The sequence below is a fragment of the Pseudopipra pipra genome, chromosome 10 (assembly GCF_036250125.1).
Source record: "Pseudopipra pipra isolate bDixPip1 chromosome 10, bDixPip1.hap1, whole genome shotgun sequence".
Taxonomy (NCBI): domain Eukaryota; kingdom Metazoa; phylum Chordata; class Aves; order Passeriformes; family Pipridae; genus Pseudopipra; species Pseudopipra pipra.
In genome coordinates, this window is record NC_087558.1 from 12,656,974 (window position 1) to 12,672,787 (window position 15,814).

General features: G+C 57.9%; 3 protein-coding genes across 3 annotated transcripts; all 3 read right to left on the reverse strand.

The window, feature by feature from the left end:
• Positions 1-434: 434 nt before the first annotated feature.
• LOC135419646 (vasorin-like) lies at positions 435-4,779 on the reverse strand. Its single transcript, XM_064666278.1, has 2 exons — positions 4,666-4,779; positions 435-3,172 (listed from the first exon to the last, which is right to left on the reverse strand). The coding sequence occupies exon 2, from the start codon at positions 3,167-3,169 to the stop codon at positions 536-538; it is 2,634 nt and encodes an 877-aa protein (XP_064522348.1). The 5' UTR covers positions 3,170-3,172; positions 4,666-4,779; the 3' UTR covers positions 435-535.
• A 2,282-nt stretch (positions 4,780-7,061) lies between these two features.
• On the reverse strand, positions 7,062-9,938 carry CPN2 (carboxypeptidase N subunit 2). Its single transcript, XM_064666282.1, has 2 exons — positions 9,664-9,938; positions 7,062-8,890 (listed from the first exon to the last, which is right to left on the reverse strand). Exons 1-2 carry the CDS (start codon positions 9,901-9,903, stop codon positions 7,256-7,258), a joined length of 1,875 nt encoding a protein of 624 aa, XP_064522352.1. The 5' UTR covers positions 9,904-9,938; the 3' UTR covers positions 7,062-7,255.
• Positions 9,939-10,806: 868 nt separating this feature from the next.
• LOC135419648 (leucine-rich repeat-containing protein 15-like) lies at positions 10,807-15,814 on the reverse strand. Its single transcript, XM_064666281.1, has 2 exons — positions 15,732-15,814; positions 10,807-14,116 (listed from the first exon to the last, which is right to left on the reverse strand). Exon 2 carries the CDS (start codon positions 14,109-14,111, stop codon positions 12,339-12,341), a length of 1,773 nt encoding a protein of 590 aa, XP_064522351.1. The 5' UTR covers positions 14,112-14,116; positions 15,732-15,814; the 3' UTR covers positions 10,807-12,338.

Sequence of the window (15,814 nt, forward strand, 5' to 3'; positions counted from 1 at the left end):
CACGGGTAAGAAGACAGGGTGCGGGGCAGGAAGCCTTGGCATGTCCTTCCCCAAGGACTGCAGGTACCTTCCAGGGCTGGCGAGTCGATTCGGGCCGGGGCTCCTGACCGTGCGAGCAAGAGTGGCCGTGTCCGCGGTGCAGTGGGTCCTGGCCGGCGTGTGCGGGGGCTCTGGCATTTCAGTGGCCGCAGGAAGGCGGTGGCAGCCACTGCCTGTGTCGGGATGCCATCTAGTGTCGTTTGGCAGAAGGGCCGTCAGGCAGGGACATCGCGTATAGGGTTCCAGTCTGTGAGCATCGCCGGGCGTCAGTTGGAAGGCATCCCAAAACGGCCTGGCTACTGGGACCCCTATCCTGGGAACGGCCTGGGTGTCGGGTCCCCCACCCTGGGAACGGAGTGGGTGCTGGGTCCCCCACCTTGGGAACAGCCTGAGTGCTGGGTCCCCAGCCCCAGGGATACGCACACCCTGCGGCCAGCACGGCTCCATGTCCCAAAGGACAACAGGCACAGCCCAGGTCACACAGGGGCAGCGAAGCTTAAAGTGGTGCCTGAGCTGGCTCGGGGGTCCCCGGATCAGCCAGAGTCTGAAGGCTCAGCAGCCTCACAGGCGGCCCGGGGCGGTGTCGTGTGTCCTGGTGAAGGAGAAGGGCGAGCATCCCCCACAGCAGTGTGCAGGCTGCCTGCAGCGCCAGCGCGGCCAGCCCCAGCGCCAGGGACAGCCGGCACTGCCGTGGACTGGCCCGCAGGGACCAGCCCCAGGCACGATGACCGCTGGGGGCCAGGGGCGGGGAGGCCGGGAAGGGGCTCATGTGGTCTGGTGGCAAAGGGGTGGGAGGCGTTGGGAGTAGGATGGTGCCTGCCGGGGCAGGAGCATGTTGGGGAGCACTGGGGGTGGGCTGGGTGCCAGCTGGGGACAAGTCCCATGTGGTGGCATGGTCCTGCTCCCTGCCTGGTGCAGGAGCATGGTGGGATGGGGAGTGTGAGGCCAGTGGGACCGTGCCCAGTGCAGCAGTCTTGGGGGATGGCCAGAGTGCCATGGAGGGGGCTGAGACAAGGGAGGTTTTGGGTGTTCCCTGTGGGATGGTGGCTGGCCTCTCCCTGGGCACTGAAAGAGCAGGAGGCACTTGTCTGGTGGTGGTTGCCAGTGGTCTGGTGGGCACCAGAAGAACAGGAAACACATGTCTGGTGATGGCTGCCAGTGGGCTTGTTGGCACCTGCGTGGTGGCAGAAGCTAGAGTGGATGGCACAGGTTCTGGGTGGGTGGCCCCAGGAGACTGTAGGCTTACGATGGCTGAAGTTGGCACAGCTGGTGATGGGCTGGTGATGAAAGCCCTGAGCGTCACGGTTGATGATGATGGTGTGGCAATGGAGGCTGTTGGCAGCACAGTTGTTGGTGGGGTGTTGATGAAGGTCTCTGGCAGCACAGTTGGTAATGGGGTGGTGATGGAGGCCTTTGGTACCATGGTTGTTGATGGTGTGGTGATGAAGGACTTGGGCACATTGGTTGTTGATGGGCTGTTGCTTAAGGCCTTCTGAAGCACAGCTGATGGTGGGGTGGTGACAAAGGCCTTAGATGGCACGGTTGGCAATGGAGTGCTGAAGGTGCCCTCCGTTGGGACAGTTGGCAACATAGCAGAGGTGACCACAGGTGACACAACAGTTGTCAATGTCCTGATGGGAAAGGCTGCCAATGACAGCAAGGTTGGCATTGCTGTGGACAAGCCTCCAAGTGATGGCAAAGTTGACATCCTTTGTGATGATGTGGAGTTAAATGGCAGAGATGGGATAAAAGAAGCTGAAAGAGGCAGAGTAGCTGGGCAAATTAAGTGGTCATCCCTCAGCAATGTAACTGCTTGCCCTGCCAGATGGGGTGGGCTCTTGCATAAGACTTGGGTGGACAATTTGATCTTCTCACTGTTACTCAGGATCCAGCTGTGCAGGGAGCAGAGGTTGCAATCACATCTCCATGGGTTACCACTCAGATACACTGAGCTGAGCTTCTTCAGGGGGTCCAGGAGCCCTCGGGGAACACTCTCCAGCTGGTTCTTTCGAAGGTTGAGGGTTTTCAGATTTGGGAGAGAAGCAAAGACCTCTTCATCCAGAGCAGAGAGCTGATTTGTGTCCAGCTGGAGGTCCAGAAGCTTGCTGAGCCCAGTGAAGGCTCCTCTTGGCAGGGCTAACAGCTGGTTGTGGGACAAGATGAGTTTTCCAAGGGATGTGAGGTTGACAAAGATGCCATCTGGAAGTGTGGCCAAACTGTTCCTGCCCAGGTCCAGCTCCCGTAAGTGTGGCATGGTGTCAAAAAGGCAGCAGGGGAGCTCCATGATATGGTTTGAACCCAGAGTCAGCAGCTTCAATTTGTTTAAACCAAAAAAGCCCTGAGGCGGGAGAACCCTGATGAGATTGTTGTCCAAGAGAAGTTTCTCCAGGTGAGGCAGGCTTCTCAGGAACATGGGTGGCAGTGCCCTGAGCCTGTTGCTCTGGAGGCTGAGCTCCAGCAGCTCCATCTGGCTGTCCAACAGTCCCTCTGGGAGGTCTTGCAACTCATTCTCATACAGCCGGAGGACCTGCAGCCGGGTAAGTTTGCTAAAAGCATTCACAGGAAGAGTTGTGATCCTGTTTCTAGACAGGTCCAAAAAGGTTAAATTGATGAGAGAATCAAAAATGCCTTCTGGAAGAGAAGGGATTGCATTGATGTGCAGGGAGAGCTCTCCCAAATTTTCCAGCCCATCAAAGAGGCCTTTGGGGATGTATCTGAGTTGGCTGTCTCTCAGCTCCAGCCTCTGTAAGCTTGGGAGGTTTTGGAAAGTGCCCACAGATAGTTCTTCTAATGAGGCACCAGAGATATCCAAGTCCCTCAGCTTGTCCAGATTATCAAAGGCTCCAGGTTCAACTGTCTTAATCTTGTTGCCAATAAACAAAATCTTGATCAGGTTGGGCATGTACCTGAAGGCACCTTTCCTTATAGCTGTGATGCTGGTTTGCACAAAGATCATTTCAGAAACGAAGGGCTTTGCAATCTTTGGGATCTCTTTGACATCATTTTTTATCCCTCTGTAGACCTGCTGGTAGTCTTTGGGCATTTCATATGGATCTTCACCCAGGATTTGATCTTGGCATTTATGGGGATGGAAGGAGAGGAAGAAAAGGAAAAGGAAATGCTGGTACATTGTCTTGGAAAAAAAAAAGGTTTAAAAAAATCAGTTATGAAGAACAAAAAACCTGTGTTCACAGCTCATGAATTGTGGCATCACACTGTTGTTCAGCTCTCAGGACTCTTCTACTCATATATCATAACTCATTCAATAGGAAAGAGAGAGACCATACAAGCAAACACACACTGCATTTAGATGAGTTCACTGCTGTGGTACAGAGGGATGGGGAGGGAGAGCGAGCCAGGTCATGGCTTGGCACTGGCAGATGCTCCAGGGGGACAAGGGCTGGACAGTGTGTTCTCTGCCCTCCTTCTCCCATGTCTCAGCTGCAGGCTTGGTGTCTGCCTGGGTGAAGAAGGCAAAGTGCTGCTGCCCATTAGTGCTGCCCCAGTGGGTCCAGTTAGTCAGTAGGGAAACAGCCCATTCATGCAACAACAGGAGCAGTCAGCCCTGCACTTGCTAATGGGGGATCAACAAGGGTCCCAGGAGGTAGCCAAGACCAGAGGATCTTGTGTACTCAGAATTTCCACACCATGCTGGGTGGACTTGCTATTTCCTTGCTGCTTCTCTCAGTTCAGGGCAATCATTTAAAACATGGCTCCTAAGCATCTCCTTTTCAGGATTCTTGCTAATTGCACCGTATTTTGGCCTTAGTTGTGCAGCTCTGTCGGACAGAAATGAGCAGCAACCAAGCTTTAGAGCAAGGCTTGTTAAAACACTATGAAATGTCCATAGATGAACTCTTTATTACCTAAGGTTAAGGGGTCTGGCCTTGCAGGTAGAAAGTGAAGTCACTGATGCACACCCATTAGTAGAGCCCACCACTTCCATGGAAACATTTGGAAACACTCAGCTAACACATTAGCTGGGGTTTAAGGGCCGTGAGCATTGCACTGGGATTGCAGTTTCCAACTTTTGATTTGCAGCCGTGGGTGGGAGCAGGGAAAAGAGCTATAGGTTGCTTCTTGATGTCCGTCAAAGCTGACATGCAAAAACCTTATGTTGGGAGGCTACATTAGCTGTGAGAAGTTTGGGGGTTTTTAAATGTTAAGAGCCCAGCAAATACAGGAGGCTGAAAGCCACTGGGTTTGAAGAGAAATCAATGGGAGGTGGTGACATTGGTTGTGCCGGCTGCCCTGCAGAGTTGCCCAGGGCAGAAGCCATTGCTGATCCCTGCCCATCCTCTCTGCAGGGAGACTCAGGTGGAGGAGCTGGGGCTGCAGGTGTAAAAGTGCAGGAGCAGCACAGTGGGTGAAATGTGCAGGTGGAAACAGCTGGGTGCATGGGGATGAAAACAGACAGTTCTGAACTGCAAAGCTCTTTTAAAACCCTCAGTGTGATCCCTTGCTTGTCCCACCCTCCAGCAGTGCCGGGTCATGAAGGGGTGTCCCCATCCAGCTCATGGCACTGAAGCCTCTCCTGCTTCTTGCTGCAAGGAAACAATCAACAGCCCCCCACAGGGCCCCTCCCAGAACATTTTAAAGAACAAAAAAAGCTTTTGTTTCACTTACTTGGCGGAGCACTCACAGACAAGTCCAGGCTGCAGGAACAAACCACGTGTGGAGTGAGGACACCGAATGGGGGTCCCATCACCTGTCCAGCTCTTTATCTGCAGCCCAGGCCCAGGGCCTGGTTTCAAGTGAGTTCAGGGCACAGGTCTGCGTGGGGAGATAAGGGACGGCCGGGGAGGCGGCAGCAGAGCTGTGCCCCGGTGTGGGAGGCCATGGCAGAAACCCCTCGGAGAGGACTCAGTCACGTACTCCCAGGCGTTATCTCCTGGCTCCACTTGACTAGTCACATCCAGGGAAACCTGAAGATTTCCAGGCCAGCCTGTTTTGCAGCCAATGGTCTCTGCAGTCCCATATCTCCAGCAGCATAACCCACCAGCGTCATAGGCACCACCCCCACCGACACAACAGTAAGCTGTTTCCTTCCTCAGGATTCAGCTTATGTAGCTAAAGGTGCAGTTCTGGAGCCATTTGTTTATGCTCATAATAGTGATAACATCTGTGGCTGGACAGATATGCCGATGTCCACGCTCTGTGCTCAGCCCCACAGCTCCACACCAGAGGGCTGGGGCTGAGTGTCCTGTCCTGCACCCTAACACAGGCCAAAGACCCTCCTGCAGGGACACCCAGGGCTGCTGGCTGGTGCAGGGCATCCTGTGGGAAGAAACACCCTTTTTGATGCAAAGACTTGAACTGACTGGGTATCCATCACTTCCCAATGGGTAATTGCACTGATTGCATTTAAACATGTCTTCTTTAGTTTTCACCTGCACTTATTAAGGCTCAGCTTGTGCTTGCTGGGCTTCATTGCACCTTACTTGGCAAATTTAAAAACAAACCACTGCACATTTTCAACAGCCTTACTCCTTTCCAACATCAATGCCGTATGCATCCAGGTACCCACTTGGTGCCAGGTTGTTCCAGAAGCTGCAGAGTGGCAGGAGCTGAAGTGCATGAGGGGACAGAGCTCACAACAGGATTGCAACCAGCCACCCCAGGCCACAGTGTGGCAGCTGTGCCAGGGTTTGGGGAACTGCATCCAGCTGCTGTACCCGTGGTCCAGGCTTGGAGGTGGCCATGCCAGCATCACCTGGGAGATGTCTGAAGCACAGTGGCAGTCCCCCATTTGGGAGAGACAGCAGGATGATTGTGCAGAATTGTACCTGGGAAGCAGTGTTGCCTGTCTGCATTGCTCCCAGGAGCATGGGGCTGGCAGTCATAGAACCATGTAGGTTGGAAAAGATCTCTAAGATCACTGAGTCCAACTGTTAACCCAGCACTGACAAGTCCACCACTAAAACATGTTCCTAAATGCCACATTCACACATTTCTTTAACCCAGAGGCTAAAGCAGGGCTGGGATTGCAGCCCGCTGCCAGGGCAGATGGGGCCAGGGGGAGACCCTGCCCACCCCAGGTGGGCAGCAGCAGGGCTGGGGCTCCAAGGACACACAGCCCAGCAGTGGGGCCGGGCCGGGCCGGGCGGGGCGGGGCGCTCCGAGGGGGGCGGCGGGGCTCAGGGAGGGATCCCCCGGCGCTGCCCGGCCCGCGGAGCCCTGTCCCTATCGCCGCGAGATGGTGCCGCAGCACCGCCCCACCACCAGACACACACGCACTTACACCCGGTGTGTGCACCCACACCCGCTCCTCCCGCGGGAGCACCCACCTTACCTGCCACCCCCTGCGTGGGCAGCGCTGGTGGGACTCTGTCTCCTCTCCACGGGTCACAGAATCAGCATCACAGGATAGATGAGGGTTGGAAGGGGCCACTGAAAGTCATCTAATCCAACCTCCCCGCTGAAGTAGGGCTCCCTGGGGTGCGTTGCTGAAGGCTCTGTTTAGGTGGCTTTTGAGTATCTTCAGAGAAGGAGACTCTACAGCCTTGCCGGGCAACCTGTTCAGTCACCCCACAGTAAAGTTCTTCCTCCTGTTCAGGTGGAATTTCCTGCATTCCAGCTCCAGGCTGCAGGGCTGCAGACCAAGCCCTGGCAGGGTAGGGGGGGACCAGCCAGTGGATGCCTGGGCTGGAGCTCACCCTGCAGCCAGGCAGCCCGTGCCCCTTGCTGGGTAGTCAGTAGCACTCACCCATGCTTCCCTTGGACACCCCAAAACCATGCCCTGAGAGTTATTGCCAGGCTGCAGCTGGGTGTCTGCAGTGCCAAGGGAAGCAGGGCAGGAGGTGGGGCTGGTGGGCTGCAATGGGCAGAGATGAGCACACCATGAGTATGCCAAAGAGCGACCTACTCACCACAATGCACCTGCACCCACACCACACCATGCACAGCCCCAGACCAGACCCCAATGGATCACATCGACCTTCACTGCCTCTCCCAAGTACACAGGCAGATGTGGGGGAACAGAACGATTCCTCTCTCTGCCATAGGAACTGGTTGCACAGAAATAATATATACATTTTAATTATATTTGAAATATACAGGAAACACATAGCTTGGAGAATAAATACCTCCAGGCCAGCTGTTGTGGAGAGCTCAGTGATGGCTGGTGACCAAGGCAGGGGTAGCAGAGCAAGACTGGGTGCTGTTTCCCAGGCTGGCTCAGAGGTTTCCAGTGCAGAAGCTGGCACCTGCCTGAGCTCTAGGGCACAGCAGGGAGACCTGGCGATGTGGCCTCATTCCCGCTCTGTGCTGTGACAAGGACACTGACCTGCAGTGTGCCACAGTGGGAGTGCAGCAGCCAGGCACCCTGGTACGCCGGCCCCAACCCCTGCACTTGCTCAGGAGGAGGAGGAGGAGGGAGGCGAAGGCTGAGCTGCTGGCAGCTTGTGGCATCACAGACCATGCTTACAGTGCCCTCAGGGTTGCTGTAGGTGCACTGTCCTGGAGCATCCCTGTCCCAGCCTTCCTCTGGGGGGACACCAGGTCCTCCCGGGCACTCCAGCTGCCCCCGGGGGACCTGCAGCAGGGATTGTCCCTGGAGAGCAGTTGGACTGGCACAGAAGGGTTGCCCATGGATAAGGGGCTCAGCAAAGCCCTGGAGCCAGTGCAGGAGATAGGCAAGGTGGCAATCACAGGCCCAGGGGTTGTCAGACAGCCCCACACGCACCAGCTCATCATTGGCATCGAAGAGCCCCAGGGGCAGGCGGGCCAGGCGGTTGTGGTCCAGTGCCAGGGCAGTGAGGAGGGGCAGCCCAGCCAGGAGCCCTGCTGGCAGGCTGGAGAGGTTGTTGTGGCTCAGCTGTAGTGCTGTCAGTGCTGCCAGTCCCTGGAAAACCTCAGTGGGCAGGTGGTCCATGGCATTGTGTGAAAGCACCAGGGTCTGCAGCGCCGATAGGTTGGAGAAGAGCTCCCGGGGCAGTGTCTCCAGCTGGTTGCGACCCAGCGAGAGGTGGAGGAGGCCGGGTGTGCCAGTGAAGAGGGTGGCAGGCAGGGTGGCCAGGCGGTTGCCCTCCAGGCTGAGGACAGTGAGGTTGAGGAGACCAGTGAAGATATCAGGGGCCAGGCTGCCCAGGGCGTTGTGCTGCAGCTGCAGCCGCCGCAGCCCCCCCAGCCCGGTGAAGATGCCGGGTGGCAGCTCCTCCAGCCGGTTACCATCCAGGTGGAGCTCAGTCAGCTGGCCAAGCGCCCTGAAAGCACCGGGGGGCACCCGCACCAGCAGGTTGTCGCTGAGTTTGAGGAGGCGGAGGGCAGTGAGTGGGGCCAGCAGCCCCTCTGGCAGCTCAACCAGGACATTCTGTGAGAGGTCCAGGGCCTGGAGCTGCCGGAGTGGGTGGAAGATGCCAGGGGGCAATGCCACAATCCTGTTCCCTGGCAAGCGTAGGTCCTGCAGGCTGCATGCAGCAGTGAAGAACCCTGGCTGCAAGGAGCTGATGGCATTGGCACCCAGGGAGAGCTTGCTGAGGTTGGTCAACCCCATCAGCACCCCAAGGCTGACTGCTGGCAAGGGGTTTCCTGACACCTCCAGCTCGGTCAGGCTGGGCAGCCACTGAAAGGCACCGGCTTCCAGCTCCTGGATGTTGTTGTTGAGGAAGACCAGCTTGGTGAGGGTGGTACTGGTGCCCAGGGCCCCCCTGCGGACACTACTCAGGCCTGTCTCCACAAAGAAGAGCTGTGTGGCACTGCCTGGCAGGCCCGCCGGGATCTCCCGCATCCTCTCGTCTGAGCAGAAGACTTTGGAGGTGTCGTAGCACTGGCAGGTATGGGGGCAGGATGGGGGCAGCCCCCTCACCAGCAGGGACCCCAGCCCCAGCAGCACGCAGATCACCAGCCTGCACTGTAGAAGGATCCAAGCCTCACCCCCTGCCTCGACAAGGCAGAAATCTGCACCCACAGGCAGGAATGGGGAGTGCTTCCCTCCCACATCTCTCCCCAGGGTTCTTACCCTCTGTCTCAGCCTGCCCTACTACAACTAGAGTGGTGCCACCCTCACCAAAGATCCCCACATCCTGCAGAGCAGTGACTGAGGTGAGACCCATGTGGGTCTGTGGAAGGAAACTGTCTTGGTGGGAACCTGTAGCCTCATGAGATGTCTCCAAGGGCACGAAGCCAGGCTCTGGGGCAGGGGAGCATGTGAAGCACAGGGCTGTGCTGCACACAGTGGGTGATGGGGACAAAGCTGAAGGGCTGCTCTGCATCAGGGGCAACAGAAGTGGGCTCCAGCAGTTGTATTTCCAATTGCCCATCGGGTACTTCTTTTGCCACAAGCAACTAGAGCAGCATCAAATGTCCCCAAGGGATATTCAGCCTGACCAAATGCCTATTCCCAGCCCATGGGAGGCACTTTTTGAGGCAGTGACCTCCAGACCTCTGCCAGTCCCTCCTTACTTGGGATACCCGCCAGTGCTGCCTCATGGTGGGAGATGTTGCCCACCCCCTGCAGACACCCCTCATCAGTGGGGCTATCCTGGACTTACTCTGACACTTGAGAGAAGTGCTGGGCTTGGCGTTTCCTTTCCACCACCTCGCTTGTTTTCACCAGAGCCAGCAGTGGCTCCCACCCGTCCCAGGCCCCCCAAACTACCCAAGCACTGTGGCCCCACCACTTACCGAATGTGGCATCGTGGAGACGGTCAGCAAACCTGTGCAGGTTTGCAGGGATGCTGCTTGCTGAGATGGGACAGTGTTTTCTGGGGCGGATGGGAAGCCAGCAGACGAGCTGTTCCTGCTGGGGCGGAGCTGCCTCTCACTGCTTATCGGCAACAACAACCCGTGTCCTTGGAACACTTTGAAAAATAACCCAACCCCGGAGGACTGGAGGTGATGCCAGAGGCAGCCGCCCGTGAGCATCCTGGCAAGGAAGTGGGGTCTTGGCCCCGGACATCCACTGGCCCAGGGATAGTGGCAAGGGTGGCTCCAGTTCCACACTGAGGTCAGCAGGCTTGCTTCCAGAAACCCTCTAGGAGAGCCCCAGGACTTTATTAAATCTCACTGGGAAATGATGCTAGAAGCATCTGTGTCACGAGAGAGGGGACCAGGCACAGCTTAGCAAGGCAAATGAAGGTTGGACATTATGATGTTAGGGTCTTTTCCAACCTTAATGATTCCATGATTCTGTGGGGAGGGGACCACTGTGGGACCATCATGGCGACAACAGGTGTTTTGCATCCCAGCCAGCAACAGGATGGCAAGGGACCCATGGACCAGCTGCACTCACTAGGAATTTCAACCTGCCTGGGGAAGCAGCACACAGTACCGTAAGGGCTGCATTGCAAGGGCCTGTATTGGAACAGGGCAGGGTGGCAGCACCATGGAGGGTCAGGAGGGGGGGGTCACCTTACTGCTGGCCTGATGGAGCAGATAGTGATACACAGAAAAACTCAGCTGACACAGTCCAGCAGCAGCCAGCTCTGAAGGGAGCCAAGCTCCTCCCCATCCCAGCAGTGGATTGCACAGGACGCAGTCAGTGTCTCCATTGAGAAGCTCCTGTGGCCTCAGCTCACTTCAAGAGTCATCTGCTGCTGCTGGATGGCTGAGCCCTTCTTAGTCCCTCACCCCAGGCTGGAGTCCAGGGACCAGCAAGGACTCTGCAACAGCAATCCACTAATCCTCTCCCAGCCCCACCAGCCTGTACGGGCTTTCTCTCAACACTACAAAAACCTCTTAGGAGTGGAAATCAAGCACAGCCCCTGTCCTTGCTGGGCCATTCCCCTGCTGTACACCATGAAGGAGTGAATAAACAGTTCTTGGCACTGAGGGTGGACAAAGGTACTTTAATGGAAAGGTCACATATCAGCACCCAATGGCCCCATGACACAGTCCTGTGCACCAGCGTGAAGCTGCTTGTGCCAGCACTGCCTCCTGAGGTACTGTGAGCAGCCAGCACTATGGGGTGGCCACTGAGTGTGACTCTTGTCCCATGGCAGCAATCCTCAGGCAGCCTGGTGCCACTGCAGCACACATGGAGGTGAGCTGGACTCCTCTGTGGCTATGCTACAGCTGGAGAAGGCTGGGTGTTCACTGGATGCAGGTGCTAGGCAGGCATGGTGTGGCACCCATTTATGAATTGCAGAGCAGCTAGTGCTTGCTGACCCCTCCACTGTGTGCTGCCAGCATTCCCACTGCCCAAGGGCTGTGAACAGGCAGGGAGACTGGTCACATACAGGCAGGGCACTCAAGAGAGGAAGAAGAGTGTGAAGAAGCTTTGCCAAGCAGAAGAGGAACAGGCTGCTCACTAGCTGGTGGAGGATGCATGAGGTATTGAGGACCAGGGATGGGCTGCAGCAGGAGCAGCCCAAACATGCTCCAGGTGCCCAGGGACATAAGCACGAGAGTCTCTCCCAGGCCCTGCAGACACTTCACACCCATTGTCCCACTCCTCTAACTCCCCCTGCAGTGGGGCCAGTGCCAGGCCCCCCAGCACCTCATGGGCCTGAGGCAGGGCCAGGGCACGGTCAGCACCAGCGTGCAGTGAGGGCTGGGGGGCTGCCCCTATCCCACTGACGCCAGCACACTGCCCCGTGACTCTCCTGGCTGGAAGTGCAGGAGGGGAGCAGGAGGATGCCGGGAGCAGGAGAGGATGGTGGCTGTGCTCTGGCATGCCCTGCCTGCAGGCAGGGAGGGCAGCTGGGACGCGGCTGAGACACTCAGGGTGTATCAGTCTGGCAGCAGCCCTGCCCCGCGGGGAACCCTGCCCGGGCACAGGCGAGTGACGGCGCAGCACAAGGACACGGAGCTCTCCCGGGGCGAAGGTGCTCGCTCGGCACGGCCTGACGGCTCACACTGCCTGTCCAGGCAGGGGCAGGGGGAAGGCATGACAGGGGCAGAGGATGGGGAAGAGGGGCTGGGCAGGGGTGAGGTTAGCAGGAAACACGAGAGCAGCAGCACTGCAGGGAAGGATGCAAGCTGAATTATTGGGAAGTCTTGTTATTTGGGGTAAGCACCATCATTACCAGGCTGTGGCTCCTGGCTCAAGGGATCCCTCTCAGCACCTCACACCCTAGCTGCCAGATCTTGGGCAAGGAATGAGCACAGAGGATGCACTGGAGGCAAGAGGGACTGGAGACAGAGGGCAGCCACAGGAGATCACCCAGGGGGATGCCCTGCTGCAGAGCAGAGGCAGGGCAAAGCAGAGAAGGACAGTGGTCGGTACATGCACCATACAGGGTGATGCTGTCCCATCCCAGTCAGCAAGGGCAGCTGATGCAGAGCCACTGTCATGTCCCTTGGCCCCACAGAGAGGGGATGCCCCATGAGCACCTCTCCCCTTAGGGTCTGCCGGACACTCAGGCTTCATTCGGTGCCTTCATCCTCATAAGCACGACCTGGCTCTTCTTCCTACAGCCATAGACCACCAGTGCCACCAGAGCAGCAAGCAGGGCCACACACACCAGCACGATGACTGCCACCACCACTCCACTCTGTATGCGTGTCAGCCCGCACTGCCCTCTCTCCTCCTCTTCTTCGTCTTTCTTTTCCTCCTTCTCCTCCTCCTTCTTTCCCTCCTTCTCCCTCTCCTCCTCCTCCCGTGGGGAGATCGGCAGCCCCGCGGGGGGCTCCATCCAGGCGCCCTCTGGCGATGCTGCCTCAGAGCTGTGAGCAGGAAGGTGGGTGCTGGGATGGGAGGAGGCAGTGGGGGACTGAGTGTCGAGGAACTGGTCCCGTGGCAGCTCAGCGATGGGGGTGCCCAGCAGGGCAGGAGGCTGGGCACACAGCGGGGGTGTCTCACCCACCTTGTGGGGATTGTCCTCCAGCCAGCCCTGCAGGGGCAGGATGCCCTTGTCACAGCGCCAGGAGTTGTTGTGCAGCCTCACCTCTCGCAGGGTAGTCAGGGGGGAGAAGATGCCGGCGGGCAGGTACTCCAGGGCATTGAAATGCAGCTGCAGGCGTTGCAGCCCAGGGGTGGCCCGGAAGAGGCTCCGCGGCAGCGCCTGCAGCTGGTTGTGGTGCAGGGAGATGTTCTGCAGCTTGGGCAGCCCCTCCAGCACCCGGGCATCCAGGCGGCGCAGCGCATTGGAGTGCAGCGACAGCTCCAGCAGCTCCCCCAAGCCCTGGAAAGCCCCCGGTGCCACTGAACGTAGCCGGTTCTTGCTGAGAACCAGGAGCTGCAGCTGAGTGAGATTGCTGAAGACGCCAGTGGGGAGGCTGGAAAGCTCATTCTCATAGAGCCACAGCTCCCGCAGGTTGGGCATGGGCCCAAAGGCACTGGGGGAGATGTCCCGCAGGCGGTTGACATGCAGGGTGATCTTGGCAAGAGAGTGCAGGGGCAAGAAGATGCCACTTGGCAGAGTGGTGAGAAGGTTATTGGACAGGTAGAGCTTCTGCAGGTTGGTGTTGTGCACGAAGAGCTCTGGGGACAGTGTCTCCAGCTGGTTCTGGTGCAGCCCCAGCTCCTGCAGCTCTGGCAGCCCATCAAAGGTGCCCGCTGGGATCTGCCGGAGCCGGTTCTCGTAGAGCCGCAGCACCTGCAGCCGTGCCAGCCGCTCGAAGGCCCGGGGCGGCAGGCGGTCGATGTTGTTCCTGGCCAGGTTGAGCTTGGTGAGGCTGGTGAGCTGGTCGAACACCCCCTCCTGCAGCTCCTGCAGGTTGTTCCCATGCAGCTGCAGCTCCTTGAGGTTGCTTAGGTGGGTGAAGTGGGAAGGCTCAACCTGGAGGATCTGGTTACTGGAGAGAAGTAGAGACTCCAGCTTGTCCAGAGGCTCGAAGACCTGCACAGGGAGCTCCTGCAGCTTGTTGCTGGCCAGGCTGAGGTAGCGCAGGTCGGGCAGGTGCTGGAAGGCCCCAGGGCTTATGTGGGACAGGTTGTTCTTCTCGATGCGCAGCCCGATGAGCAGGGAGGCGTTGCCGAAGGATGCCTCACCCAGCTCGGTGATGCGCGTGTTGATGATCTGAAGGGTCATGGCATTCGCAGGGATGGGGCTGGGGACCGTGGTGATGCCGGCACCAGAGCATTCCACCTGGGCGCTGCGGACGCACTGGCACTGCTCTGGGCACTGGCCACTGGCCAGCTGGATGCCCACCAGCAGCAGCAGCCACTGCTGCCAGTCTCCCTGCTCCATTGGGCCTGCAAAAACAAAGGTGGGGGGTTCAGCCCCTGCAATTTCCCAGCTCCCAGGGCCACTGCCAGGGGTGGGTGCTGCTTTCTCCCTGCAAAAGGCCACCAAGTCTGTGGCCATTCCATCCCCAGCATGGCAATGAGGCAGAGGAGGGCAGCCAAGGAAGGTTGGGGGCAGGCAGGGCTTGGCACAGCCCAGGCAGGAGAGCAAAGTGAGACAGAGCTGGGAGCCACAGTGCCTGGCTGCCATACCACAGCTATTAGCGGCATCCCTGGCATCCCACCTCTCTTGGCTCCTCCGGCAGCTGGGAGCATGGTTTCCTGTTTTACAGAGTGTGATGAGCTGCTGCCAGCAGCACTGCCTCCTGGCATGGCCAAACAGCCCAGACCTTGACCACAGCCAGCCTGGGGCACCCACAGCCACACAGGACCCAGGGTGCTGGGTGCTCCCCCCGGCATCCACGAGCGCCCTTCCAGCTCTGTCTTGGCAGCGAGCGGCCCTGAGCGTCTTTTGCAGAGCCAAGAGCAGTGCCAGCCCCCACTGCCCAGGCACGCTTTAGCTCCAGTCCTGCAGGAGCTTGGATCAACAGGACCCTTGCCAGCTCCCCAGCACAGGCTGGGTACAGAGGTGGCCCTGTCTTCACCCCATTCCCAGCAGAAAGTCTGAGCCCTGGCTGATTTTTGCCATGAGAGCAGGGTGTCTGTTGTGGGCACCTTTTGCAGGCTGGTCCCAGGGGTGGTGCCCAGAGAAGCAAGAGCTTTACAGTGAAGTTATCCATTCCCCCATAAGCACAGACACCACGGACACCCTCTCCTCCCTCCCTAGATTAAAGCACCAGCCTTGTGCCAGGCTGGCATGGAGCAGCCCCCCTCTAACAGCTTTGAGGGCACAAGGGAGGGGGAAAATCTGAGCACAACTCAGCCAAACAGGCGAGTCCAGCAGCACAGGGGTGTGGCCACAGTGCCCCAGCTGGCACAGCACCCTGGGGTGCTGGAGCACAGCCCCTGCCCCCCTCCCTGCACTCCCTCCAAGGAACATGCTTGCTCTCAGGCAGGGAGGAACCCTCCATAAGCCAGCAGTTTATGTTTCCCATATGGAAACAATCTGCATCCAAGAACAGCTTTGTTTATAGTGAGCCATTTATAAACTTCCCCAAAGGCTCAACACATCAAAAGCCCAGCTCATGTCACTCCCTGGTAATGCAGCGCAGAGAGCATCCATACTGGAGAGACCTTCAGGAAAGGCAGCTGGAAACAATTGATCTCCCTTTTTCTTCTAGGGACAAAAAAATTACAGACCAAGAGGCCAAATATTCCCTACTGCTCAGCCCCTCAGCATCACACTGCTCATAACATTAACCCCCCCCAAAATGTTACTTTGCCTCCCTTAATTTTCTCTATTGATAATTATTTGGGATACATTGCCCATGTAACTCTCTCAGCTCCCAGAGTGTATAAGTGGTCTCACTTTTTTTGGAGAAGCCTTGCAAGATAAACATCTCCATCAAAACAAAAGGTGCTGAACATGCAGATCCCACCAATGCACCACCAACCCTCGGAGCTGCCCTGGGAGTCCCCCAGACTCGGGGCTGCTCACAGGGGCAATAGCAGAGAGGAGACTTACCCGAGTGTCCTGCAGCCACGAACGCCGAGTGAGCACAGCCCCGTGCTGGCAAGAGAGCTGAGTGCGGTTCACGCTTCCCCTCC